Genomic DNA, 26,406 nt, shown 5'->3' with positions numbered 1-26,406 from the left:
TTAAGAAAATAAATTCTTTACTCAAAATGGTGATTTCACAACTTTCAGTGGAGGCAATAGGATGGGAGAGTAGTTCTGGATGCTGGCTTACCTCCAGTTATGCTCTTTGCTTCAGCCCTGGCTTAGCCTCACACAGCTTTAGGGTGCGAGTTAGTGAAGAGTAATGTTATTGCACAAATACACAACAGTACACAGGGAGAGTCCCTGGAGCACAAGTACATGATCACATGTTTATGGAGGCATCTCCTATTCAGTAGGAGTTGATAAAAGTTAGGGTGAAATTTTTAATCAGGATTAGCACATGGCACTGTCAGCCATTTTAAGAAGAATTTGGCAAATAATGCCCTCCCACTCAGTTTCCATGATACATTACATCATTCTGGCGGGCTCTCTTTCTCTCAAGCTGGGAAACAGCAATGGGAGTTGGGGAGAAAATGCTTAACCTTGTTCCTGTGGTCATCATGCCACAGGGCAAGCTTCTGATGGTCCTGCTGGTCATTTAATCTATTCATCAGCTCCAGTAAAACTAGGAGAGTAAAAAAAGGCCTCTGCTTCTGGATACAGAAGCGCATGAGGTGTCTGTACAAAATGAGAGAGGACATGGATACAAAAGCCTGGTACAAGTTGTTGGTTGAGGGAAAGATGCACATCCGTGATTAGACAGAGGGGACCCAGACCAACTCTGATACATTGTTTGAGTCAGGGACGCACATTGGCAGAGATGAAATGCTAAGGAACAGCATCGATAAGGGAAAGAGAAAAGAAATGTTCATGTTACATTCCCTCTTCCAACCTGAGGAATGATTTCCCTTTCAATAAAAAATATAGGTTATGATGAGATAAATTGCAGCAAAACTTGCAATGGGAATTAATCTAGGCTCCTTGCAACATTTCACAAAAATGTGGATCCAATATTGCCCAGGGTCAGAGGAGTTGGGCGCAATGATTATCCACCTCATAGGGAACCTCTCTAAAGCCCCTGATTTGCTATTTCAGCGGTGGATCAGGAGTGGATCCAGAAGGAAGAAATCACAAACACAGATCGTCGATAATAGCATACAGCTCTCATGTTAAAAAGGGAGCCTCATCCATCCACTGGCTGATGGATTAGATTTCTCTGGGGCTCAGGGAGAAGGGGCATCTCGGATAGTGAAACTAAACTCAGCAATTCTGCATCAGCAAAAGATCAAGACCAAAAAAAAAAGCCAGAATGAAGTGAAGGACTGTATTATTCCTGCACATTGCACAGACTGGAAGCAACAGGCAGAGATCCCTGGGCACAGCAGAGCTGATAGGGAATGGTAGCCATCCCAAGTGAGCTATTTTGATTTAAAGTTGGTCTTTGTCCGCAGTGGGTAACCATCCTCACTGCCCTTCTGTCGGTTAACTGTGGTCCTCTCAGCATCAAGCCGTCGCTGGAGCCTGGCTGCTAACCTCCTGTCTTCATCTTCCTGTTGGCTATGATCCAGACTGCTGACTGACGTTGTGCCAACATTATTGACGGTCCACTTTGTTCGCTTGGTCTTCAGCTCCGCTGTGTGCTTGGTCTTGTGGTGCCTCTTCTTGCCCTGGGAGGAGGAAGATTTCGATCCTTTGCTTTTCTTCGCCTCCGTGTGGTCAGAAGACGAGGTGCTGATGCTGTGCTGAGACCGGTTGCCTTGCTCCTCAGAGGCTTGTTGGGTTGGGATTGACTCCATGCGGCTACTCCAACTCTCGGGAACCTTCTGATGGTTGTCCTGGGAGGGGGCAGAGTTTAGCGAATCTAAATATTCATTCTTCTGATGACCAGGGGAACTTGAAGATGAAGCAAATTCCATTGCATCAATCTTGCTTTCTGCTCCCAGCCTGCCAACAGCATCTTCGCCCTCATCCTCCGAAATCAGGGTGCCCTTGGAGGCTACCATTTCCTCATGGCGCTCCTGCAGAATCTGGCCCCACTTCTGCAGGAGATTGGGGTTCACCTCATAAGTGGTGGTAGCGGCGGCTGGCTTGTGGAAGCCACAGCCGAGGTTTCGGGGTGTCGATTTGACAATCTTGGGTTTCATCACCCTGCCATCAGGCAGCTTCTTGGGAGGGGTGCAGGGTGAACAGCTGATGGGCTTGAAATGATTGAACTCCCCGGAGATACTGTCATTGCTGTCGGGGCTGGCTGACCGCTCTCTCTTGGCTGGGCCTGATGGTGCTGGGTCATTTGCAGAGCGCTTTTCCGAGCTCAGGTTTGGGGCAGAGTTGGAGCGACTGTTTTCAGAGGATGACAGGATGTTGATGACATTGTTGGTAACAAGGGAACCTGCAGAAACTGAAGATGTCTGCAAAGAAAACAGAGAGAGGATCCATTGGGAATAAAATTAGAAAATACATATCTGGAAACTGCACCATCTCAGAGAGAAGCTGAAACATCATCATATAGAACAAACAGTAAGAATCTTATTGAGTCAATTCAGAGGAAAGGGAGTCACAGAGAGAGAAATACAAGGATATATGAACATACAAAAGAGTAGCACAAGTAGACCACTGAGCATGCTCCACCATTCAATAAGATCATGACTGATCAGTCTATTTCGAATTCCACATTTCCACCTACATTACATACATTATAGCCTGATGAAGAGGGCTGGGAGAGGTCAACATGGAAGATAAACAATACAGACCAACTGTCCATATATCCTACACATCCATAGGAAACATAATGCAAGTCAATGGCACCCAAAGATACATTAGCGTTGGAGAGATGATACCAGGGATATGAAGGCAAGATCAGAAGATCTTAAGAAATGAAAACAGAAGTCCATTCAGCCCTTCAATGACATAATGGCTGATCTGACATTCCTCACTCCCACTTTCCTACCCTTTCCCAGGACGCCTAGATTCCTCTATTGATTAAGAATTTATCTCAGCTTTAAATATACACCCACCTGTGATTTTTTTCCTTTGTTATTTCTAAATTTCCATCCAAATAATCCTGTATTTTGATCCTTCAAATCAAGATAATTTCACACTACTGTATTGACCCAGTTCTTTAGTAACTACTTCACCTCCTTTTCCTTTCTTCCTAATCCTTCTGAAATGTCAAATGCCTAGAATATTCAGGTCTTTGTCACCTTGCAACCACTACCATGTATTCATTTATTTCTAGTTTTGCTATGAGTTCACCCTCCTTGCTCTGCATGCGGCATGCATTTGGACAGTGAGTCTGTAAAATATCTTTTCATGATCTAAGTGACCTATCACAACTTACAAATGTAATTATTCCACCCTTAACGCAAATCCTAAGCATACCAACATGATCCCTTCTTAGGTCATCCTTTTGACTGGGCCATAGCGGTAACGTCATTAGAGTAATAATTCAGAACCTCATAGGACCTGGGTTCAAATCCCACCATGGCAGCTACACCCACCTAATTTAAAATCGCTTAATAAATCTGGAATTGAGACCTACTCTTGGCGATGGTGAATGTGAAAAATACCAGTGATCATTGCAAACCCTACCTGGTTCACTAAAGTCCTTCAGGGAAGGTAATCTGCCATCCTTACCCAGTCTGAACTACACATGACTCCAGACCTTCAATGTTTCTTCAGTGTCGCTGGGTCAAAATACTGGATCTCCATCTCTAATGATAATCTGTATATACCTTCATTAAATGGACTGCAATGGTTCAAGATTGGTAACTAGGCAATAAATGCCAACTCAACTAGTGATGCCCACATTCAGTGAATGGATAAAAAAAATCCAGAGCAATGTGGTTGACTCTTAATAACTCTCTGAAATGGCCCTGCAAGCCACTCAGTTCAAGGGCAATTAGGGATTTGCCTAATAGCCATTTACCATTTTTGCCTAATCTGACCTTATTTGTTGGAGCATTCTTATTTATGCCCCTTGTTATCACACTCTGGCAGTTTCAAATGTTGACCACATTTGGTAGGGATCAGACAGAAAATCAAAGATTAGCAACCCTGCCTTAAGATTAGAGCCAGACCACCTTGAGGTGATGCCTGGAGGACATTCTTCACACAAAGGGCAGTGGAAAACCAGAAAGCACCCCCCCCACTGAAACTGTGGATGTTGGGGAACAAGTGGAACTTTCAGGCTTGAGAATGATTGATTTTTTTTGTTTGGGAGAGGTGTACAATAATGAATTACATCAGTAACATCCACATTCCACAGAAGAATAAGAAAGTTGGAGGGAAACAAATCAGACAGCGAAATTCCTTGTGCCAGTAAGAACTGCACAACCAATGTTTCCAAATGATTAGTCATCGTTTCAACACAAAGGATGTAAGTCATATAGCAGTTCACCAGGTCAGCCCAGTCAAAGGGCCCTGCTGAAACCACAAATACCTTGGTTCTACCCTCAATGCGAGGTGTCCCTCTTCGGCCCTGGTTGTTTTCCACTGGTGTGCTCCAACTTCGATTCTCCTCCTCAATGCTCAGCATACTGTAACAAGACGCCAAGATTTAGGGAAAGGAATCCAGGGTCACTTCAACAACAACCTGCATTTACAGAGCTCCTTGAAAGTAGCATAACTTCCTGAGGTGCCTGACAGGAGTGATCATCAAACACAATCTAATCATCGAGTCACATCAGGGGATATCAGGGACAGGTGTTGGTCAAAGAAATGTGTTTTACGTAGAGTCTTAATGGAGGAGGGAGAGAAGTGGAAAGGTATAGGAAGGGAATTCCAGCACAAGGATCCCACGCGGCTAAAGGCATGGGCACCAATGGTGGATCGATTAAAATCCGGCTTTCACAAGAGCCAAGATTTGCAGGAGCACACAGATCTCAGAGGATTGGAAGGTGGAGGAAGTTGAGGTAAAAACAATGACTGCAGATGCTGGAAAGCAAATACTGGATTAGTGGTGCTGGAAGAGCACAGCAGTTCAGGCAGCATCCAACGAGCAGCGAAATCGACGTTTCGGGCAAAAGCCCGGGCTTTTGCCCGAAACGTCGATTTTGCTGCTTATTGGATGCTGCCTGAACTGCTGTGCTCTTCCAGCACCACTAATCCAGTAGGTGGAGGAAGTTACAGAGAGGGAGGGAGGAGGATCATGGAGGAATTTGAGCATTTCAAGGTGGTGGCTGGAGTTCTCAACAGAATAGAATAACCCACCGGGGTAATGAGTGAGTGGAATTCAAGGACAGTCAGAGCTGCTCCTTCATTAAAACCACTCTCTTGCCTAGGACACCAAGGACTCTAATTACCTTGAAAATCGACCAGAAGAGTTGGAGCTCAGTTTGTTGTTGGCTGCTAAACCCCATTGCCGTGTAGTTATATGTTTCACTGGCTCCTCATTCTCTGAATCAGACATGTTGTCAGTAGCCTGGAGAAGAACACAAGTATTAAATCTCCAAGCACACTGATGAACACTAGAACATCTGATAACCCATGGGGTAACAGATTCACCAGAAGATGATTTCATTTGTAAACCGGCCTTTTCAGTGCCAACCTATCCCTTCAGGCTCCTATTGCCTGTGTAACACCGATGGCCAGCACTGAGAAAATGCTGCATTATTCCAGGGTAAGCAATGTGGGAGTGTCAGGTTGTCCGAAGTTCAGGTCAAGGAAACGTCACATTGATGACTGTGATTTTTTTTGAATGGAGCATTGAACTTGGGCTCTTACTGCCCTCTCAGATGGACAGACCCCAAAGCATTTTCAGAAGAACAGAGTAGCACTTCTCGATGCCTTTAATCATTAATGCTAAACAAAAATCATCTGGACCAGCCACTTGCTTGCAGTAGTGCTCAAGATATTTTCCTGCAGGCAGTATCATACCAGATTACCTGGACGTTGATCTCTTCACTGATTGTGGGGTATTGATTACTCACCATTGCAAGAGAGGTGGTGATTTAATGGTAATCACTGAAATGTGAGAGCTCAGAAGGAGGCCATTTATTCCATCTCCATCAAATCTTTGAACATTTTGATTCACTGCCAAACCCTTGCCTTTTTCCAATAACACTTTGTTTTTTATTAAAACAATTATCTAATACTCTCTTGAATGCTTCAATTGAACCTGCCTCCACCACATTTTCAGGCTGTGTGTTCCAGATTTGAACCACTCACTTTAAGAAAAAAAAAGAGATTTTTCTCACCTCACACTTGCTTCTTGCAAAACACTTTAAAACTATGCACTCTTGTTCTCCATCCATTTACAACAGGAGCAGTTTTTCCATATCCACTCAGTCCATATCAATGACATAAAAAAACCTCTATCGAATCTCCCGTCAGCTTTCACCTCATCAAGGTAAGCAGCCTCAACTTCTCCAATGTTTACTTATAACTCAAGTGTCTCATTCCTGGACCCATTTTTGTAAGCCACTTCTGCACTCTCTCCAATGCATTCACATTCTTCCAAAACAGTGGTGCCCAGAACTGCACACTATTCTCCAATATTACATATAGACTCAATAGAACCTCTCTGCTCTTGTACTCTGTGCCCTCGTTAGTGAAGCTTAGGATACTATACGCCTTTTTAAAAAATTCATTCCTGGGATGTGGATGTTGCTGACTGGGCCAGCGTTTATTGTCCATCCCTAGTTGCCCCCTTGAGAAGTGGGGGGGGCTCACTTCTTGAACTGCTGAAGTCCACCTGCTATAGGTAGACCCACAATGCCCTTAGAGAATTCAAGGATTTTGACCCAGTGACACTGAAGGAACAGAGATATATTTCCAAGTCAGAATGGTGAGTGGCTTGAAGGAGAAGTTGCAGATGTGATGTTCCCATGTATCTGCTACCCTTGGCCTTCGAGATGGAAGTGGCCATGTTTGGAAGGTGCTGACTGAGGACCTTTGGTGAATTTCTGCAGTGCATTTGTAGGTGATACATACTACTGCTACTGAGTGTCAGTGGTGGAGGGAGTGGATGTTTGTGGATGTGGTGCCAATCAAGCGGGCTGCTTTGCCCTGGGTGGTGCCAAGCTTCTTGAGTGTTGTTGGAGATGCCCTCATCCAGGCAAGTGGGGAGTATTCCATCACACTCCTGACATGTGCCTTGCAGATGATGGACATGGCAGCGGACACAGGCAGTGGATGTGGTTACTGTAGGATAGGGGACACAGGCTGTAGATGAGGTTACTGTAGGATAGGGGACACAGGCTGTAGATGAGGTTACTGTAGGATAGGGGACACAGGCAGTGGATGAGGTTACTGTAGGATAGGGGACACAGGCAGTGGATGAGGTTACTGTAGGATAGGGGACACAGGCTGTAGATGAGGTTACTGTAGGATAGGGGACACAGGCAGTGGATGAGGTTATTGTAGGATAGGCGATACAGGCAGTCGATGTGGTTACTATAGGATAGGGGACACAGGCTGTAGATGAGGTTACTGTAGGATAGGGGACACAGGCTGTAGATGAGGTTACTGTAGGATAGGGGACACAGGCTGTAGATGAGGTTACTGTAGGATAGGGGACACAGGCTGTAGATGAGGTTACTGTAGGATAGGGGACACAGGCAGTGGATGAGGTTACTGTAGGATAGGGGACACAGGCAGTGGATGAGGTTACTGTAGGATAGGGGACACAGGCTGTAGATGAGGTTACTGTAGGATAGGGGACACAGGCAGTGGATGAGGTTATTGTAGGATAGGCGATACAGGCAGTCGATGTGGTTACTATAGGATAGGGGACACAGGCTGTAGATGAGGTTACTGTGCTGGACAGGGTAGGGGACACAGGCAGTGGATGAGGTTACTGTATTGGTTTAAGAAAGCAGCTTAGCACCACCTTCTAAGGACAATTAGCAAAAGGTGATGAATGCAGGCTGAGCCAGCCATTCTCTGAGGATAAATTTTTAAATTAATTACATGGTATAAAAGACTCAAAACATTCAAAGACAGAGGTCGTGGGTTTAGAAGGCGCTGTCCAAGGAGAAGGACACAGGTGAGGTGCCGGAAGACTGGAGGTTGGCAAACGTGGTGCCACTGTTTAAGAAGGGCGGTAAAGACAATCCAGGGAACTATAGACTGGTGAGCCTGACCTCGGTGGTGGGCAAGTTGTTGGAGGGAATCCTGAGGGACAGGATGTACATGTATTTCGAAAGGCAAGGACTGATTCGGGATAGTCAACATGGTTTTGTGCGTGGGAAATCATGTCTCACAAACTTGATTGAGTTTTTTGAAGAAGTAACAAAGAAGATTGATGAGAGCAGAGCAGTAGATGTGATCTATATGGACTACAGTAAGGCATTCGACAAGGTTCCCCATGGGAGGCTGATTAGCAAGGTTAGATCTCTCAGAATACAGGGAGAACTAGCCATTTGGATACAGAACTGGCTCAAAGGTAGAAGACAGAGGGTGGTGGTGGAGGGTTGTTTTTCAGACTGGAGGCCTGTGACCAGTGGAGTGCCACAAGGATCGGTGCTGGGTCCTCTACTTTTTGTCATTTACATAAATGATCTGGATGCGAGCATAAGAGGTACAGTTAGTAAGTTTGCAGATGACACCAAAATTGGAGGTGTAGTGGACAGCGAAGAGGGTTACCTCAGATTACAACAGGACCTGGACCAGATGAGCCAATAGGCTGAGAAGTGGCAGATGGAGTTTAATTCAGATAAATGTGAGGTGCTGCATTTTGGGAAAGCAAATCTTAGCAGGACTTATACACTTAATGGTAAGGTCCTAGGGAGTGTCGCTGAACAAAGAGACCTTGGAGTGCAGGTTCATAGCTCCTTGAAAGTGAAGTTGCAGGTAGATAGGATAGTGAAGGCGTTTGGTATGCTTTCCTTTATTGGTCAGAATATTGAGTACAGGAATTGGGTGGTCATGTTGCAGATGTACAGGACATTGGTTAGGCCACTGTTGGAGTATTGCGTGCAGTTCTGGTCTCCTTCTTATCGGAAAGATGTTGTGAAACTTGAAAGGGTTCAGAAAAGATTTACAAGGATGTTGCCAGGGTTGGAGGATTTGAGCTATAGGGAGAGGCTGAATAGGCTGGGGCTGTTTTCCCTGGAGCGTCGGAGGCTGAGGGGTGACCTTTATAGAGGTTTACAAAATTATGAGGGGTATGGATAGGATAAATAGACAAAGTCTTCTCCCTGGGATTGGAGGAGTCCAGAACTAGAGGGCATAAGTTTAGGGTGAGAGGGGAAAGATATAAAACAGACCTAAGGGGCAACTTTTTCTCACAGAGGGTGGTACGTGTATGGAATGAGATGCCAGAGGATGTGGTGGAGGCTGGTACAATTGCAACATTTAAGAGGCATTTGGATGGGTATATGAGTAGGAAGGGTTTGAAGTGATATGGGCCAGGTGCTGGCAGGTGGGTCTAGATTGGGGTGGGATATCTGGCCGGCATGGATAAGTTGGACTGAAGGGTCTGTTTCCATGCTGTACATCTCTATGACTATGACACATAGGAATATCACCACCTGCAAGTTCCCCTCTCAGCCACTAACCACCCTGACTTGGAATTTTTAAAAAAAATGTTCATTCACGGGATGTGGACATCACTATCTAGGCCAGCATTTATTGCCCATCCCTAATTGCCCAGAGGGCGGTCAAGAGTCACCCACATTACTGGAATCATCACATGGCAGCCAGACCAGATAAGAACAGCAGTTTCCTTCCCTAAAGAGGATTGGTGAACCTGATGGTTTTTCCAACAATCAACAATAGATTTACGATCATCAATAGACTTGTAATCTCAGATTTTCTTTTACTTGAAGGCGAATTCCACTGTCCACCGTGGTGGGATTCAAACCTGGGTCCCAAGGACATTACCTGGGTCTCTGGATTTGTAGTCCAGCGAGAATATCACGGGGCCATTACCTCCCCCAGCTATATCACCGATCCTTCAGTGACGTTGGGTCAAAGTCCTGCTCATCTCCTCCACAGTGGCATCGTGAAACTATACCATACAGACTGCAAGAAGGCAGTTCACCACCAAATTGGGACGGGCTATTAATGCTGGTCCAGACAGGCAATCCCGCATCCCATGAATGAACAAAAAAAAAATTTTTAAATTGGATGGTTCTGATCTACATAGCAGCCATTGTATTTTTTTGTTAAAAACAAAAGAGCCTCCCTCACCCAGCAGCAGTCGCTCAGACATGCCTCCTGGTCACTTTCTACACGTCCTTTCCTCAACAGAAAACAGGCAGCTCAGAGAAAACATCAGCAGTTCACTGTGAGTGCATGTCATAAGTAAGTGAGAGGGAGGGAGCACCAGGGGGCAAGGAGGAAGCAAGACAGGTAGAGAAGGGGAGAGGGCAGGAGCTGAGGGATTAAGAGGCAGGGAGGGACAGAATGGAAGGACAGAGGGAGATGAGAAAGAGAAAAAGACAGAGGAGAATTTATAAACACTCACAAAATCTCGACCCCATTTTCTTGCCAGCTCCTCATCCCTCTTCACCTGTTCCATGATTGTTTTCTTTTTTTCCATTTGCCGCTTCTCGTGCTCCCCCTCAGCCAGAATAATCTGAATTATTTCCGCTGTGACAGTCTCATCATCTTCCTTCAAGCTCTCCTTCTCCGGCTCATACTGGAGACAGGAAACGTTATAATCTCAGTCTCAGCGAACCCCTACACCCTCTCCGCCCCACCCAGCACACAAGCAATGGGGGAAGGTGGATAACTGGATGTGAGCAGGAGAGGTAGCATTACAGTACCCACTGCCATTATTACCAAACCTGCTTCAATAGTAAGGGTTTGTCAATCATACAGCAACTTTAACAGGATGCAACTTCCCACCATGCTTCACTGAAGTGTAAGCATTTGACAATGTGAGGAGATATTAGGATTTGGTTGAGTAACAACTTTCTCAAAAAGGCAGACAGGTTCAGCGAGGCTAGTCCAAAGGTCAGGGCTCAGGAAGGTAAAGGCACTGCTATCCCTGGTGCAATAATTACACTGGATGGGTAGGCAGGAGGGGAGGAGGGCAACAGGACAATGAACAGTACAGCATAGGAATAGGCCTGCTCAAGAAGCCAGAATTGGAAGAGCAGAGAGATGTCAGTGTGGCCAACAAAGTTTCCTGTTTGGTTTTAGAGGGCATGATCATTAATTTAAGTACGTGGCCCTTTTAAATCCTGTGCGGAGCTGCACATGGGTGAGCAACTTAAAAGAAATCAACTTGAGCAGGAATTTTCAGGATGCAACTTTTCTGTGAAGCTTAGAAAGAAGATTGGTCTTGGAACCGGTTAGAGAAATGGAAAGGGAGTAAGGGCAAAGTCACTGATTTAACTCGCCTAATGGAGCGATTTGTAATTTACTTTCAAAGTCAGAAGCAGAAGTTTGTTCTACCATCTTTCTGTTTCACTCACTCCCCTGCAGTGTTTAGTCTGACTATTCCCATTCAAGAAGGGCAAATCTGAATTATTAACAGACAAAATCGCCAGAATTTCCCAGCTTGGACTCAGCAGGTACACTGATACAGATGGGATATTTAATGGAGGGCCCTGCCTCACTGTCTTGCTCGATGCAGAAGATTCCAGAGCATGATTTTAAAAATCATCATGACTACTCAGTCATTTCAGTATCTTTTCTAAATTCTCACACAAAATCATTAAACAAGTTCTCTCATCACTATGGGTAATGTGGAGAATGGCTACAGCATTCTCCTGAATAACAGTATACCATCTATAACATGCAATACACCAACTCAGCAAGGGTCCTGAGACAGCACCTTCCAAACCTACAACCTAGAAGAACAAGAGCAGCAGATTCACAGAAATCCCCTCCAAGCCACTCACCATCCTGACTTGTACATATTACGCTTCCTTCAGGGTCACTCAACAAGAATCTTAGAACTCCTTTCCTAATGGCATTGTGGATGTTCTTAAGCCTCAAGGACTGCAGCGGTTCAAGATGGGGGCACACTAGTAGCTTATCAAAGGGCAATAAATGCTGTACCACATCCAATGATAAATGGAAAAAAGGCAACTAATTGAAACTAAGACAGCCTTCTAACTAAATAGCACCACAGCACTCCTGGCATTCCTAAAGGTTTTGTTTAAAACAGGTAATACAATCACTGTCAATAAAATGTGGAGTTGGAAAAAGAACAGCAGGTCAAGCAGCAGCAGAGGAGCAGGAGAGTTGACGTTTTGGCAGCACCCTTCATCAGGACTGTCATGGTCAGTCACTGTCATTTATGCACAGCAAGCTCTCACAAACAGCAATGTGGCACTGGCCAAATAATCTGTTTTAGTGATGTTAATTGAGGGAGAAACATTAGACCCTGAACACAAGGGAGAAACTACCTGCTCTGTTTTGAAATAGTAACCTTGGAATTTTGAACATCTACCTGAGAGGGCAGGCAAGTTTCAGTTAAAAGTTACATCACAAAGATGGCATTTTCAACAACACAGTTCTTCCTCAGCCCTGACCCTCTGATAGCAAAATGTTCTCTCATCCTTGACCCTCCAAGTGTGTGGCATTGCCTCAGTCCTGACATAATGGCACAACATCACAGCTGATTTCCTGATAGGTTAGACTCTGCACTGACGGTCGGATAGTACGGCATGACCCAGGTAGTGACTCTCCAACAACGCAGCCCTCTGTCATTACTAACCCTTCGACAGTGCGGTACTCATTTGGCGTTGACCCTCCGACAATGCGGCGCTTCCTTGGTGCTGACCTTCCGACAGTCTGGTGCACCCTCGGCATTGACCCACCGAGAGTGCAATGCCCCCTCAGTGCTGACCCTCCGAGAGTGCAGCACTCCCTTGATTCTGATCCTCTGCAGCTTGTCAATCTTGGCCTCTTTCCAAGAGTGTCAGGAACGTGCACAGATTTGTTTCCGAAAGATATGAGCTCAGAGGCTGGACTAGGCCTGTCAATAAAGGTGGCATTGCCCTGAATGTGTCCAGATCTGTGGCATGGAAGGAGTGCATTCCAACTTTCGTGAGTCTGCCTTGGTGTGTATCTGGACTCAAATGCTCTTAACTGTTGATTTGATATACACCTTACCTGAAAATTTGTCTTGAAATTTCCAATTGATCCCAAGGGATCCAAATTTCCAATCCCTTTTTGTGTGAGGAAAGGTTTCCTGACAGCCTAGCTCTATTTTGAAAGAAGTTCTGCCTATTATTATGGATCTCTGTCCACCACCCCCAGAGGAAACAGTTTCTAATCCCATCAAATTCATAGAAAACCACATAAACCCCTGACCTGAAAGGAATACAGACCAAATTCATTCAAGCGGAGTTTGCAACTTAACCCTAAAAAGGCCAGGCATCTTTCTAGTGAATCCATGCTACAAAGGTAAGGTGGGATATCCTCCCTGAGGTTTACCACAGTTGAATGCAGTCCCTTTAAATATTTTCCTCAAAGGGTACATACTTTTGCCCCTTGTATATCAGCCGCATAGGGCCTTCATTCTATTAGCCATTTGGATTGATTGATACTTCGCAGATTAATTTTTAGGAATCTGATTACTTGACATCCAATTACTCCCACATTATTCAGGACAGTAATCAGTGACTTGTACTGGGGGAGTGCGAGGGGCAGGGTGCATGCAGACTGAACTGAACCATCAGAATCAAACAACACAATCAGTATCACACTGCAAAGAGCATCTTAGTCAGGAGTCACCTTCCTAAACTTCTGAAGTCTGGGTGATGTAGGAACACCCACAGTGCTCAGAGGAACAGTTTCTAGGATTTTAACCCAGTAACAGTAAAGTATCAGCAAAATATTTCAGGTTGGTGAGTGGCTTGGTGTAAAACTTGCAGGTGGTGACGTTCCCATGTATCTGCTGCCCTTATCCTTTTACAAGGAAGTACTAGGCCTGGGAGGTGTTAAGGAGCCTTGCTAAGTTGCTGCAGTGCATCTCGGAGACGGTCCACACTGTTAGCACTGTGCATCAGTGGTCAGGGAGTGTGTGTTGAAGGTGGTGGATAAGATGCCAAGCAAGTGAGTCCTTTGTCCTGGAGGGTGTCAAGCTTCTAGAGCATCATGGGAGCTGCACCCACCCAGACAAGTGGGAGATATTTCATATACTCTGACTTGTGTCTTATAGACAGCGGACAGGCTTAAGACAGTCAGGAAGTAAGTTACATTGAGAATTCTCAGCCTCTGCCATGTCCTTTTAGCACAGGATTAATACTGCTAATCCAGTTCAGTTTCTGGTCAATAGTAATCACTAGGATGTTAATGGTAGGAATTCAATGGTAATATTACAGAATGTCAAGAGGTGATGGTTAGACTCTCTCATGGAAGCATCTACTGATGCCTGCAATGTCTGGAGGCCAGCTGCTTGAACAACCACTGGAAGAGGCAAGCACAAATGAGAAGCTCAGCTGGTGAGAAGAGAGCCCAGAGAAAACAGAGACTACTGAATACTGCATCTTCTCACTGCAGCAAACGTGGCAGAGTGTGGCAATGGCAGAGTGTGGTTCAGGAGCCCCAGAAGATGACACTCAACAGAGTTGACAACCATAGTTCAATCAGTGTGTATGAAATGGAGGGCCATCATGCACTGCATTGAGGTGACCACTGATTGGCACTTGTGACATGATCATAATTTACTCCACATCAGTTCAGTCCTGGAATACAACCAAAGAACTTATGTTTCCTCCAAGATGACATCATCAACAAATGGTTACAGTACAAGGAGAGAGCGAGGTCATTCTCCACCCCACAAACCCCTGCCCCATTCCCCTCCTCATTCTGAAAACAGTTGACTGAAGAAACGGAAGTGACGGAGGACAGTACCTGTCGGAGTTGATTCTCAAGCCCCTCCCGGACATCACCTGCTTTAGTCAGCACCAGGGGAGCACGGAACACTGGCTCTGTAAGCACAAAACAAAAAGGAAACTCACTAAAGGAGAAAGTGAGGACTGCAGATGCTGGAGATCAGAGTCTAAGGGTGTGATGCTGGAAACAGCCGGTTGGGCAGCATCCGAGGGCTTCTGCCTGAAATATAGATTCTCCTGCTCCTTGGATGCTGCCTGATTGACTGTGCTTTTCCAGCATCACACCCTTCAATGATGGAAACTCACTAAAGACAAACCCAACTCCAATCAGACAAAGCTTCTGAAGTAGCCGATACCCTTTATCCATCAAGTTCCAATAACCGTAAATCATATAGCACTGGGGGAAGGTCTCCCAGCTCATTTGACTTGTGCTGACCCTTTAGTACAGCTATTTAATTAATCTCAGTACTCTCTGTTCTTTGTCTAGAGGCTGGAAATGTCCCCATCGATTTATTCATCTAACTCCCTTCTAAAAGTTATTACAGAAAAAGGTAAATGGCATCAAAGCTTTTCATTTTGCCCTCATCAGGACATTGTGCAAGAAATACCAGTGTAAAGAGGAACAAAATGTTTAAATTGTATCAGAATAAGTACTGATTGGTTGGCAAGTGGACTCTGATTGGTACAGGCATTGCCATGGAGAATGCAATGTTGTTCCCCATTACTTTGGAATTTCTTGTAATTTGTTCTGAATGCAAGATGAAAAGCTCAAAGTGCTTGTTTTTCAGCAAAACTCAAGTTCTATACTACTGAACTAACACAAAAATGACTGAATCAGCTTCCAGGTCTTACACTTGCACTCATCCTTTTGCCAATTATCTTCAGTCTGTGACCTCTGGTTAGAGTCTGTGACCCGTCCCCAGAGGAAACTGTTATCCCCATTTCTGCAGGTCCTCACAATTTGGAATGCGTACAAGGTTGTACAGTGACTCAAGCATGCATTTCACAGAACATGGTAGACACTCTAAACAGCAGAGGGAACAATTGTCATGTCCTATACGTCAGAAAGTTACTCCTACGAACGTGCCAATGGAAAATGCATCACAATAGTGAAATACAACATCCCAGAGAGTATCGCAGGAGCGTTTATCAAGCAACCCTCAACACGGATCCACACAGGGAGATACTGGTACGGTGACAGTTTGGACAGTGCACTGTTAAATGATCGCACTGAAAGATCAGAGAGTGGGAGACAAGATTAGGGAGACAATACCAGAACTCTGGGCTTTGACAGTTGAAGGCATGATCACTCAACAGTTGGATGATGGAAACTGGGAATACTCAGAAATCAGAATAAAAGAAGCATACACATCATTGGAGAGTCGTTTAGGGTGAAGAAGTGGAGGCATGTGAAACCAAGGTGATAACTGGTGATGTGAAAGTTTGTCAAACTGGATTTGTGTGTTTGTTTAGAGCAGGGAGGTAGTGACTGAATGGAAATATCTTGTATTTTATTCTCAGCCTCCATAACTGGCTACGTTCTAGACTCAAATTGCCTTCAGAACCATAAAGGCTTGAAACGATTGACAGAACGGTAAGGGGAACAGACCTGGTTAAGTTAGGCTATAACGTTCACAGAATCACACAGTATAGAAGAAGCCCTTTGGCCCATCGAGTCTTTATTGCCAAGATTTATCCTTGTTCAGTTCATGCTGCTTGACTGAGTCAGAAGCAAAGACTTAGAGAACAGGAGGCCATTCATTCCATCATGCCTGTGTCAGCTGCTGATCAGCCTAACACTGTGCCCAAGTACTGGGTTGTGACCTGAAACATATCACATATGGAAAGGTGAATGTCATTGAAGGCAGAGTCATGTTGCTAAACTTTTCATCTTGCACTCAACAGGACAAATGTAAGAATGCCAATTTCAACAACTTATACTGGAGGAGAAAAGGGCACTGATTGGCTGACACATTTTATAGAGTAATCAAAAGGGATTTAACCACTCCCTTAGCTCTTGTGCAATTAAAAAAAAAGCAAAGCACGAACATTTCCCTTTAGTTCGCAGATAACAGGCCTGTTACAAATGTGTTACTTGTAGTAAGTGTAAATAAGCCTTGTATGAGGTCACCTAATCATCTTAAAGTTTGTTAATGCAGCTAGGAGCGCATTCATTGATGATTATCAAGTGCCGCCCAATCAAAGCATAGTCACAAAACAAAATGTTCAGTGATAGAGCTGTCAATTCAAATCCCAACTTAGTTTATATAAGGCTTTATAATTTAAAAAAAATTAGGAAATATAAATCTGGTTTCATTCAAAATGACCACAAAATCGTTAAGACATAGATCAGCTCCAATGGCACTGAATGGTAGAACAGCATCAGGAAGGGCTGAACAGCCTTCAGCCCAATAAAGACAACAGAACAAGCAAAAAGCCCTACCTAAGGAATTTGAAAACTAACAACATTCAGAGATTTATGAAAGACACAATGAAAGTTTAATAGTCCTTCCAAAACTTTGAAGGTCACTGCTGGATAGCTTCTGGCATGATACCTGGGAGTCAGAAACAATCAGAGGTCCACACTATCTAATTTAAACACACACACACAAACAAACAAACAAACAAACTAGGGCAAAGTCTTTCACCACCTCAGGTTGTCTCAAAGCACAACATGATAAATCCATTTTTAAAGTAAAGCCAATACAGAGTATAATTTTCTCACAGCTGAATACCATTGGCCCAGGACACAGGCAAGAATGCTTTTGTGTTTTGAGCACAATATGGAGGTTGGCACTGCCAATGCTGTACTGAAGGAATGATAAACTCTGAGAGATACCATTTTCTGTAAGAATCTGTGCCCTCTAACGTGGATGTTAAAGATTTCTTTTGAAGGTGAGATGCTCCTTCGGCTTTGCCTCTCAAACAACAATATGCAAACCATTTACATTGGTAACCTTTTATCACACTGCTGTTTGTGGGATCTTGCTGTGCACACATTTCTGCAGCTATTCCTACATTATAACAGGGGTTAGTCTTCAAAAATAATTTATCTGTCCCAAAGTTCTCAAAGGAGTTACATATAAACAAGTCTTTTTCTCCCCCAGTAGTGATTGGGGGATATTTCACCTGGGTGGGAAGGTGGGGCCTTAGTTTAACTTTCCGTCTGGGACACAGCATCTCAAACAGTCTAGCACACCCACAGTGTTGGCACTAGAAGCATCAGTCTCGATTAAATGCTTGAGTCTCTGGAATGAGGTCATGAACCTATGATGGCCTAACTCAGCAGACACTATTACTAACTGAGCTGGGGCTGATCTATGACGGCAACCAGCCACAACCAGCAGATGCTGGTGATCCAAAATAAAGGCAGAAAGAGCTAGAGAAATTCAGCAAGTCTGGTATCATCCTTGTGTTTCCTGCTGAACTTCACCACCACTTTCTGATTTAACTTCAGCTCTGGCATCTGCAGTATTTTGTCTTTACATTAGCCACTTTAATGGTTCAGGGATTTAGTGGCCAACTCTAATTGCTCAGAGGACATTCCTGACTGTGTGGAGTCACATGCAGGCCAGATCAGGTAAAGATAGGAGATTTTCTTTCTTGAAAGGATGTTAGAGTTATAGAGGTCTACTGTACAGGAAAATGCCCTTTGGTCCATTGAATGTGTGCTGGTCAAAACAACCTAACTATTTAATTCAGTTTAGAACATAGAACATTACAGATCCTTTGGCCCTTGATGTGAAATCAATCCAAAGCCCTTCTAACCTACATTATTCCATAATCATCCGTATGTTTATCCAATGACCATTTAAATGCCCTTGAAGTTGGTGAGTCTACTACTGTTGCAGGAAGGCTGTTCCACGTCCCTATTACTCTCTGAGTAAAGAACCTACCTCTGACATCTATCACCCCTCAATTTAAAGCAATGTCCCCAGTGCTAGCCATCACCATCCGAGGAAAAAGGCTCTCACTGTCCACACTATCTAATCCTCTGATGATCCCGTATGTCTCTATTAAGTCACCTCTCAACCACCTTCTTTCTAACGAAAACAGCCTCAAGACCCTCAGCCTTTCCTCGTAAGCCTTTCCCTCTAAACCAGGCAATACCCTGGTAAATTTTCTCTACACCCTTTCACATCTTTCCTATAAAGCAGCAACCAGAACTGTACACAATACTTCAACTGCAGCTGCACCAAAGTTTTGTACAGTTGCAACATGGCCTCATGGCTCCGAAACTCAATTCCGCTACCAATAAAAGCGAACACCCAGTATGCCTTCTTAACAACTCTATGAACCTTTCAACTTTCAGGGATCTGTGCACATGGACACCAAGATCCCTCTGCTCATCCACACTACCAAGAATCTTACCATTAGCCTAGTACTCTGCTTTCCTGTGGCTCGTTCCAAAGTGAATCATCTCACAGTTTTCCACATTAATTTCCATTTGTCACCTCCCAGCGCAGCTCTGCAACTTATTTATGTCCCTCTGGAACCTGTAACATCCTTTTGCACTGTGCACAACTCCACCTACCTTAATGTCATCTACAAATTTATCAACTTATCCTTCTATGCCCTCATCCAGATCATTTATAAAAAATAACAAACAGCAGTGGCCCCAAAACAGTTCTATCCATATTAGTAACCAAACTCCAGGATGTACATTTCCCAGTATTCTTTCAGCTAGCCAATTTCTGATCCAAACCACTAAAGTACCTTCAATCCCATGCCTCCATATTTTCTGCAATAGCCTACCGTGGGGAACCTTGTCAAATGTTTTACTGAAACCCATATACACCACATCAACCACTTTACCCTCATCCACCTGTTTGGTCACCTTCTAAAGAACTCAATAAGGTTTGTGAGGCACGACCTACCCTTCAAAAAACATATTGACTACCCTAAATCAAGTTATTTCTATCTCTTATAGCCCTTTCCAACACTTTACCCACAGCCGAAGTCAGGCTCACTGGTCTATAATTACCAGGATTGTCTCTACTCCCTTCTTGAACAAGGGAACAACATTTGCTATCCTCCAGTCTTCTCGCACTATTCCTGTAGACAATGAAAACATAATGATCAAAGCCAAACGTTGTGCAATCTCCTCCCTGGCTTCCCAGAGAATCCTAGGATAAATCCCATCCAGCACACGGGTCTTATCTATTTTCTAATTTTTCAGAATTGCTAACACCTCTTCTTTATGAACCTCAATCCCATCTAATTTATTAGCCTGTATCGCAGTATTCTCCTCGACTACATTATCTTTTTCCTGTGTGAAACTGATGAAAAATATTCATTTAATGCCTCTCCTATCTCCTTGGACTCCACGCACAACTTCCCACTACCGTCTGTGACTGGCCCTAATCTTACTCTAGTCATTCCTTTATTCCTAACATAGCTATAGGAAGCTTTAGGGTTTTCCTTCACCCTACCTGCTAAAGACTTCTCATGTCCCGTCCTAGCTCTTCTTAGCTCTCTCTTTAGGTCCTTCTTGGCTAACTTGTAACTCTCAAGTGCCATAACTGCGGTTTCAAGTCTCACCCTAACATAAGCCTCCTTATTCTGCTTGACAAGAGATTCAACTTCCTTAGTAAACCACAGTTTGCTCACTTGACCACTTCCTCCCTGCCTGACAGGTACATACTTATCAAGGACACGCAGTAGCTGTTCCTTGAATACGCTCCACATTTCAATTGTGCTGAATCCCTGCACCTTCTTTCCTCATCTTATGCATCCTAAATCTTGCCTAATTGCATCATAATCGCGTTCCCCCAGCTATAACTCTTGCCCTGCGGTATATACTCATCCCTTTTCATTGTTAAAGTAAATGTAACTGAATTGTGTCACTATCACCAATGTGCTCACCTACCTCCAAAACTAACCCCTGGCCTGGTTCATTACCCAGTACCAAATCCAATGTGACCTTGCCTCTTGTTGGCCTGTCTACATACTGTGTCAGGATACCCTCCGGCACACACTGGACAAAAACCGACCCATCTAAGGTACTCAAACTATAGCGCTTCCAGTCAATATTTTCCAGCATTTGACATTGCAAATATACATCTCAACACTTTAAATGTTGTAATGAGGGTTTCTGCTTCTACCACCCTTACAGGCAGTGGGTTTCAGATTCTAAAGCACCCTCACTACCTTTTTTACCCTCACATCCCCTTTAAACCTTCTGCCTTTTACTTTAAATCTCTGCTCCTTGGTCACTAGTCCCTCCACTGAGATGGAATGTTCCTCCCTGTCTCTGCCTCTTATAACTTTAATCATTTCAATCACATTCACCACACCTCAGGCTGCTATGCTCCAGGAAAAACAATCCCAGTCTGTCCAACCTCTCTTCAAAACTAAAATTCTCCAGACCAAGCAATATCCTAGTAAATCTCCTCTGCATCCTCTCCAGTACTCTGTCACCCCTTCTATAACTTGGATGCCAGAACGGCACACAACATTCTAGTGGTGGTTCAACCAATGTTTTATACAAATCCTGCATAACCTCCCTGCTCTTAAACTCTATGCCTTAGTTAAAAGGCAAATATCCCATATGCCTGCTTAATCACTGTATCAACCTGACCTGATGCACCTTAAGGGACATAAACACCACGGTCCCTCTTATCCTTGGTGCTTCCCAGGGTCATACCATTCACCATGTATTCCCTTTCTTTGTTTGTCCTGCTCAGTGCATTACCTCACACTTATTCCATTTGCCACTGACCAGTAACAGCCATCTGACCAGTCCATCTGTATCCTCCTCACTATTTACCAACACACAAATGTTCAATCATGAGCAAATCTGATCAACCAGGCAAAATTGAGGACTGCAGATGCTGGAGATTAGAGTCGAGAGTGTGGTACTGAAAAGGCACATCAGGCCTACATCAAATGCATTGTTCTCATCCTCATACCTGGTCACCTCTTCAAAAAATGCAATTAAGCTGGTCAGACATGAGCTCCCCTTAACAAAACCATGCTGACTGTTCTTGATTAATCCCCGCCTTCAAAGACCAAATTAATTCTGTTCCTCAGATGGTTTTCAATATTTTCCCCACCACTGAGGTTAGCCTGTCATTGTTCCCTTCTTGAATAAATGGTAGCACACAGGCCTGTTGTCCAGCCCTCTGGCACCTCTCCTGTGGTCAGAGAGGAGTTGAGAATTACTGTCAACATGCTATTTCCTCCCTAGCCTCACTTAACAGCCATGGAAATTTAACTATTTTTAAGTCGCCAGACCATTCAGAGCTCCCTCTCTATCTATGTGAATTTCTTTAAGTATATCATGGTCCTTCTCAGATTTCCAAATCCACATCGTACCTCTCATTAGTGAACACCGACAAAATATTCCAGGATTCACCTGTCCACAATCTTAGGTTTCTTGCACAAATTATTATGTGACCCTTAATGGGTCCTACTCTCTCCCTGGATATCCTTTTACCATAATGTTCTTGTAAAATAATTTGTAATTTTCCTTTATTAATTTTTTTTACACCCTTTTTTGCTCTAATTTACTTTTTAAGTTTCCCCCATACATCTTTAGGGCTTCTGCGATTTTCAGCCCTCAGTATTTACCATAAGCTTCCCTTTTTGCTTTATCCATTGTGTTCCTCGATAGCCAGGATTCACAGGATTGGTTGGTCCAACCATTTTTCTTTAATGGCGTAATGTTAGGACTGTACTCTCCTTACTCCCTTAAAAGATATCCCATTGTTCTGAGACAGATTTTTCTGAAAGTTAGTGCTCTCAGTTCAATCTGGCCAAATCATAGCGGTTTGTAAAACTGGCAATACTCCAGTTTAGAACTTTCATTTCAGGCCCATCCTTGTCCTTTCTCAAAGCAATCTTAAATCTAACGGAGTAATGAGTGCCATCTACAAAATGCTCCCCCACTGACACTTGTATTATATAGAGCACTGATGAAATATTATTATCAGAAACAAATTTTCTGTCTTGTATGGGTTACGAGTTTGTATTAGCAAGTTATGGAAATGTTAAATCTCTGTCCCCAATTCTTTTCAACAACCAGATCACAGTATCCTGACTTAGGGTCATAGCATCTTAAAACAGGTGAGTCCATTCCTAGCATTAGCTAGACTATTCATACAGAAACCCAGGTAATATTCTGGGGGAACCCAGATTCAAATCCTGCAAACATAGTCGGAGAGTGGTCGACTTCTTTTCAAAATCACAGAGCAAAGTGTATTTAAGTGGCTCCTGTGGTAGAGAGGTAGTGTACTTATTTCTGAGCTAAACATCACACAACACCAGGTTATAGTCCAACAGGTTTAATTGGAAGCACACTAGCTTTCGGAGCGTCGCTCCTTCATCAGGTGATAGTGAAGGAGCAGCGCTCCGAAAGCTAATGTGCTTCCAATTAAACCTGTTGGACTATAGCCTGGTGTTGTGCGATTTTTAACTTTGTACACCCCAGTCCAACACCGGCATCTCCAAATCATGACTATTTCTGAGCCAGGAGGTCTGGGTTAAAGTCCCATCTGGTCCAGGTTCATACCACTGCTGAACAGATTGATTAGAAAGTACCTTAAAAAGTACTAAATCTGTAAAAATCACTGGTCAGAATGCCATGTAGAGGTGTGAAGTTTTACTACAAGAAACTTACCAAGATGATACTAAGGCAAAAGACTTCAGCATTGAGGAGACAAAAGAAACAGATGCATTATTTTTGGAAGACACTCACATTTGAGAGATTTTGGTCACGTAAAATAAGGGAAAATATATCTAATGGTCAGTGAATCTATAACTTCAGAACACATGTTTAAACTGTCACAAGGGGATATGTTAGAATTTTACTCTTTCTAAAGCACTGATCTCACCAACAGGACATTGAATATTTCACAAAGAACAGAATCTAAACTGGCCTTTACAAAGGGAAAATGTGAGATGGAGAAATAGTAGAAGGAAAAGATAGGATGACTTAGGATCAAAAGGTGGTGCAGGTGGGATTGGGGGTGATGCAGTTTTGTCACGGGGCAGCAGAAATGTGATGTGCCAAATGGCCTCTCTTGTGTTGTAACATCCTACACATTAACTTAAACACAAGCAAAGGGCAGCCAGTTACATGCCTGGACAAGTCCTGTGAGAAAACTCTCAGAGGCAGGCGGAACCAGAAAGTGCTTCAGCTTTGGTTTGTGATTGAATCAGACCTGAAACAGGCATTTTAAGAATTTCAGAAGTTCCACTCCATAATGAAGAAAGATTGTAAAAACTCTTCAGTTCCCCTGGGCATCCACATAAGCCTTTTCACTGTCACATACCCGTATATCCCACAAAACTCCCTCTGATCCCATTCCTCTCATTCCTTGAACTATGTAAGATTGGTCCTTTTATCTCTCACTCTCCCCATCCATAATTTTCTAAAATTATTTTTAATTTTTTCATGAATGTATGAGTTAGACTCAGCATTTACTGCTCATCACCAACTGCCCTTGTGTGATTTGCTGGGTCATTTCAGAGGGCAGATAAGAGTCAATCACATTGCTGTAGATTCAGAGTCTCATGTCGGCCAGACCAGGTAAAAGAAAGGGAAAAGATATTAGTGAAACAGGTGGGATTTTACAACAATCAAGGAAAGTCTCACGGTCACATTACTGGGACTAGTTGTTAGAATATTGAATGGACTTAAACTCTTAACATTCGCCTGTAACTGTGTTTTTGTTTTTTGCCACTGTTTACCTATTATTTACTTAATCTGTGATCTGTCTGTATTGCTCGCAAGACAAAGCTTTTCACTGTGCCTCGGTATACATGACAATAAATTCAATTCAATTTCAGATATATTAATTGATTTTAAATCTGGTAGGTACAGCAGCTGTGGGATTTAAACTTGTGTCCTGAATTACTAACCCAATGACATTTCCACTTTACCGTGATCACCCCAATCTGAAAAATGACTCAATATGGAACTAGGTTGGTGTGTTCAGGATTTGTCTACAGGGTAGAATTGTTACACTTATAATTTAGGGAATTAATCCCAGATTTAGTAACTGAATTTAAATACCATTAGCTGCCATGGTGGGATTTGAAAGTATGTTCCCAGATCATTACGGAAAACAAATGTTGGAGATCACAGTGGGTCAGACAGCATTCCCTGGAGAGAGAAAGCTAATGTTTCGAGTGCAGATGACTCTTCATCAGAGCTCATCTAGACTGGAAGCAGGCAGTTAGCTCTCTCTCTCTCCATGGATGCTGCCTGTGGTCTCCAGCATTTGTTGTTTCCAGTATAGATTCCAGCATCTGCAGTAACTAGCTCCCACATCATTACCTGAGCCTCTCAATGACTAGTTTAGTTGCTTTGACAACACTAACTGCCGGCTGAAAGTGGAGAGTATCTCCAGTTTAGTGGCTCCTACATCGCCTCCCCGTCTCTGAACGTCCTCCCCTCTGGGCGGATTCCGGGAGCAGGGCCCCAGAGCCAAGCCGGGAGCCGGGGCGCGGGTCCCAGGATCGGGCCAGGGGGGCCGGCAGCAGAGTCCCAGGGCCAGGCCGGGGTCCGGGTCCGGGTCCCAGGGCCAGGCCTGGGTCCGGGGTCCGGGTCCCACCCCAGGCCGGGGTCCGGGTCCCGCCCCAGGCCGGGCTCCCGCCTCTATCCCTCCCTTCCCGCCCAGATCAGAAGCTCTATCCCCGGTCCCTCCCATTCTCACCGGGCTCAGGCCCTGCTGCAGCCGCCGCCGCTGATTCCTCCTCCGCCTCCTCGCCCAGCCTCCTCCTCCTCCTTCTCCGTCCCGGCTGCTGCTTCCTCCTGCGGCCCAGCGGCTGCTGCCAGAGCGGCCCGGCCCCAGAGTCCGCCCCGGGCGAGGGGACACGGCTCCCGCTGCCCGAGCAGCAGCGGCGGCGGCGGCACAGCGGGCAGGCGAGGCCGAGGCTCAGGCAGCCGCGGCACAGGCCGCTGTCTCCGGCCTGGGGCTGAGCCTGGAGCCGGGGCCCGGGCCGCTCTCTCCGGGCCCGCTCCCCACTCCCGCTCCGGGCCGCCATCTTGTGATGTCGGAGGCCCGCCCCCCCCCGCCGCGGGTGCGCGCACGGAGCCGGCCGCGGGGCCGCGCACGTAACCAGGGCCTCTCACCTGCTGTCCCCCCCCCCCACAGACCCCACTGTCACTATCCCCACCCCCCTGACCCCCCCCACAGACCCCACTGTCACTATCCCCACCCCCCTGACCCCCCCCCCACAGACCCCACTGTCACTATCCCCACCCCCCTGACCCCCCCCCACAGACCCCACTGTCACTATCCCCACCCCCCTGACCCCCCCCCACAGACCCCACTGTCACTATCCCCACCCCCCTGACCCCCCCCCCACAGACCCCACTGTCACTATCCCCACCCCCCAGACCCCCCCCCACAGACCCCACTGTCACTATCCCCACCCCCCTGACCCCCCCCACACAGACCCCACTGTCACTATCCCCACCCCCCTGACCCCCCCCACAGACCCCACTGTCACTATCCCCACCCCCCAGACCCCCCCCACAGACCCCACTGTCACTATCCCCCCCCCACAGACCCCACTGTCACTATCCCCCCCCCCAGACCCCCCCCCACAGACCCCACTGTCACTATCCCCACCCCCCAGACCCCCCCCCACAGACCCCACTGTCACTATCCCCACCCCCCAGACCCCCCCACAGACCCCACTGTCACTATCCCCACCCCCCTGACCCCCCCCCACAGACCCCACTGTCACTATCCCCACCCCCCTGACCCCCCCCCCACAGACCCCACTGTCACTATCCCCACCCCCCTGTCCCCCC

The 26,406-nt window shown here is 45.2% G+C and overlaps 1 protein-coding gene across 1 annotated transcript; it reads right to left on the bottom strand.

Moving 5' to 3' along the window:
- On the bottom strand, positions 1 to 25,631 carry rnf169 (ring finger protein 169). Its single transcript, XM_072576721.1, has 6 exons — positions 25,301 to 25,631; positions 14,659 to 14,735; positions 10,310 to 10,483; positions 5,202 to 5,320; positions 4,340 to 4,436; positions 1 to 2,309 (listed from the first exon to the last, which is right to left on the bottom strand). The coding sequence occupies exons 1-6, from the start codon at positions 25,629 to 25,631 to the stop codon at positions 1,320 to 1,322; spliced, it is 1,788 nt and encodes a 595-aa protein (XP_072432822.1). The 3' UTR covers positions 1 to 1,319.
- Between the last annotated feature and the right edge of the window lie 775 nt (positions 25,632 to 26,406).

This window comes from Chiloscyllium punctatum, chromosome 9, assembly GCF_047496795.1.
Source record: "Chiloscyllium punctatum isolate Juve2018m chromosome 9, sChiPun1.3, whole genome shotgun sequence".
In the NCBI taxonomy this organism is placed as follows: domain Eukaryota; kingdom Metazoa; phylum Chordata; class Chondrichthyes; order Orectolobiformes; family Hemiscylliidae; genus Chiloscyllium; species Chiloscyllium punctatum.
Note: the sequence above shows the minus strand (reverse complement) of the source record. Positions and strands in the feature narration are given on the sequence as shown.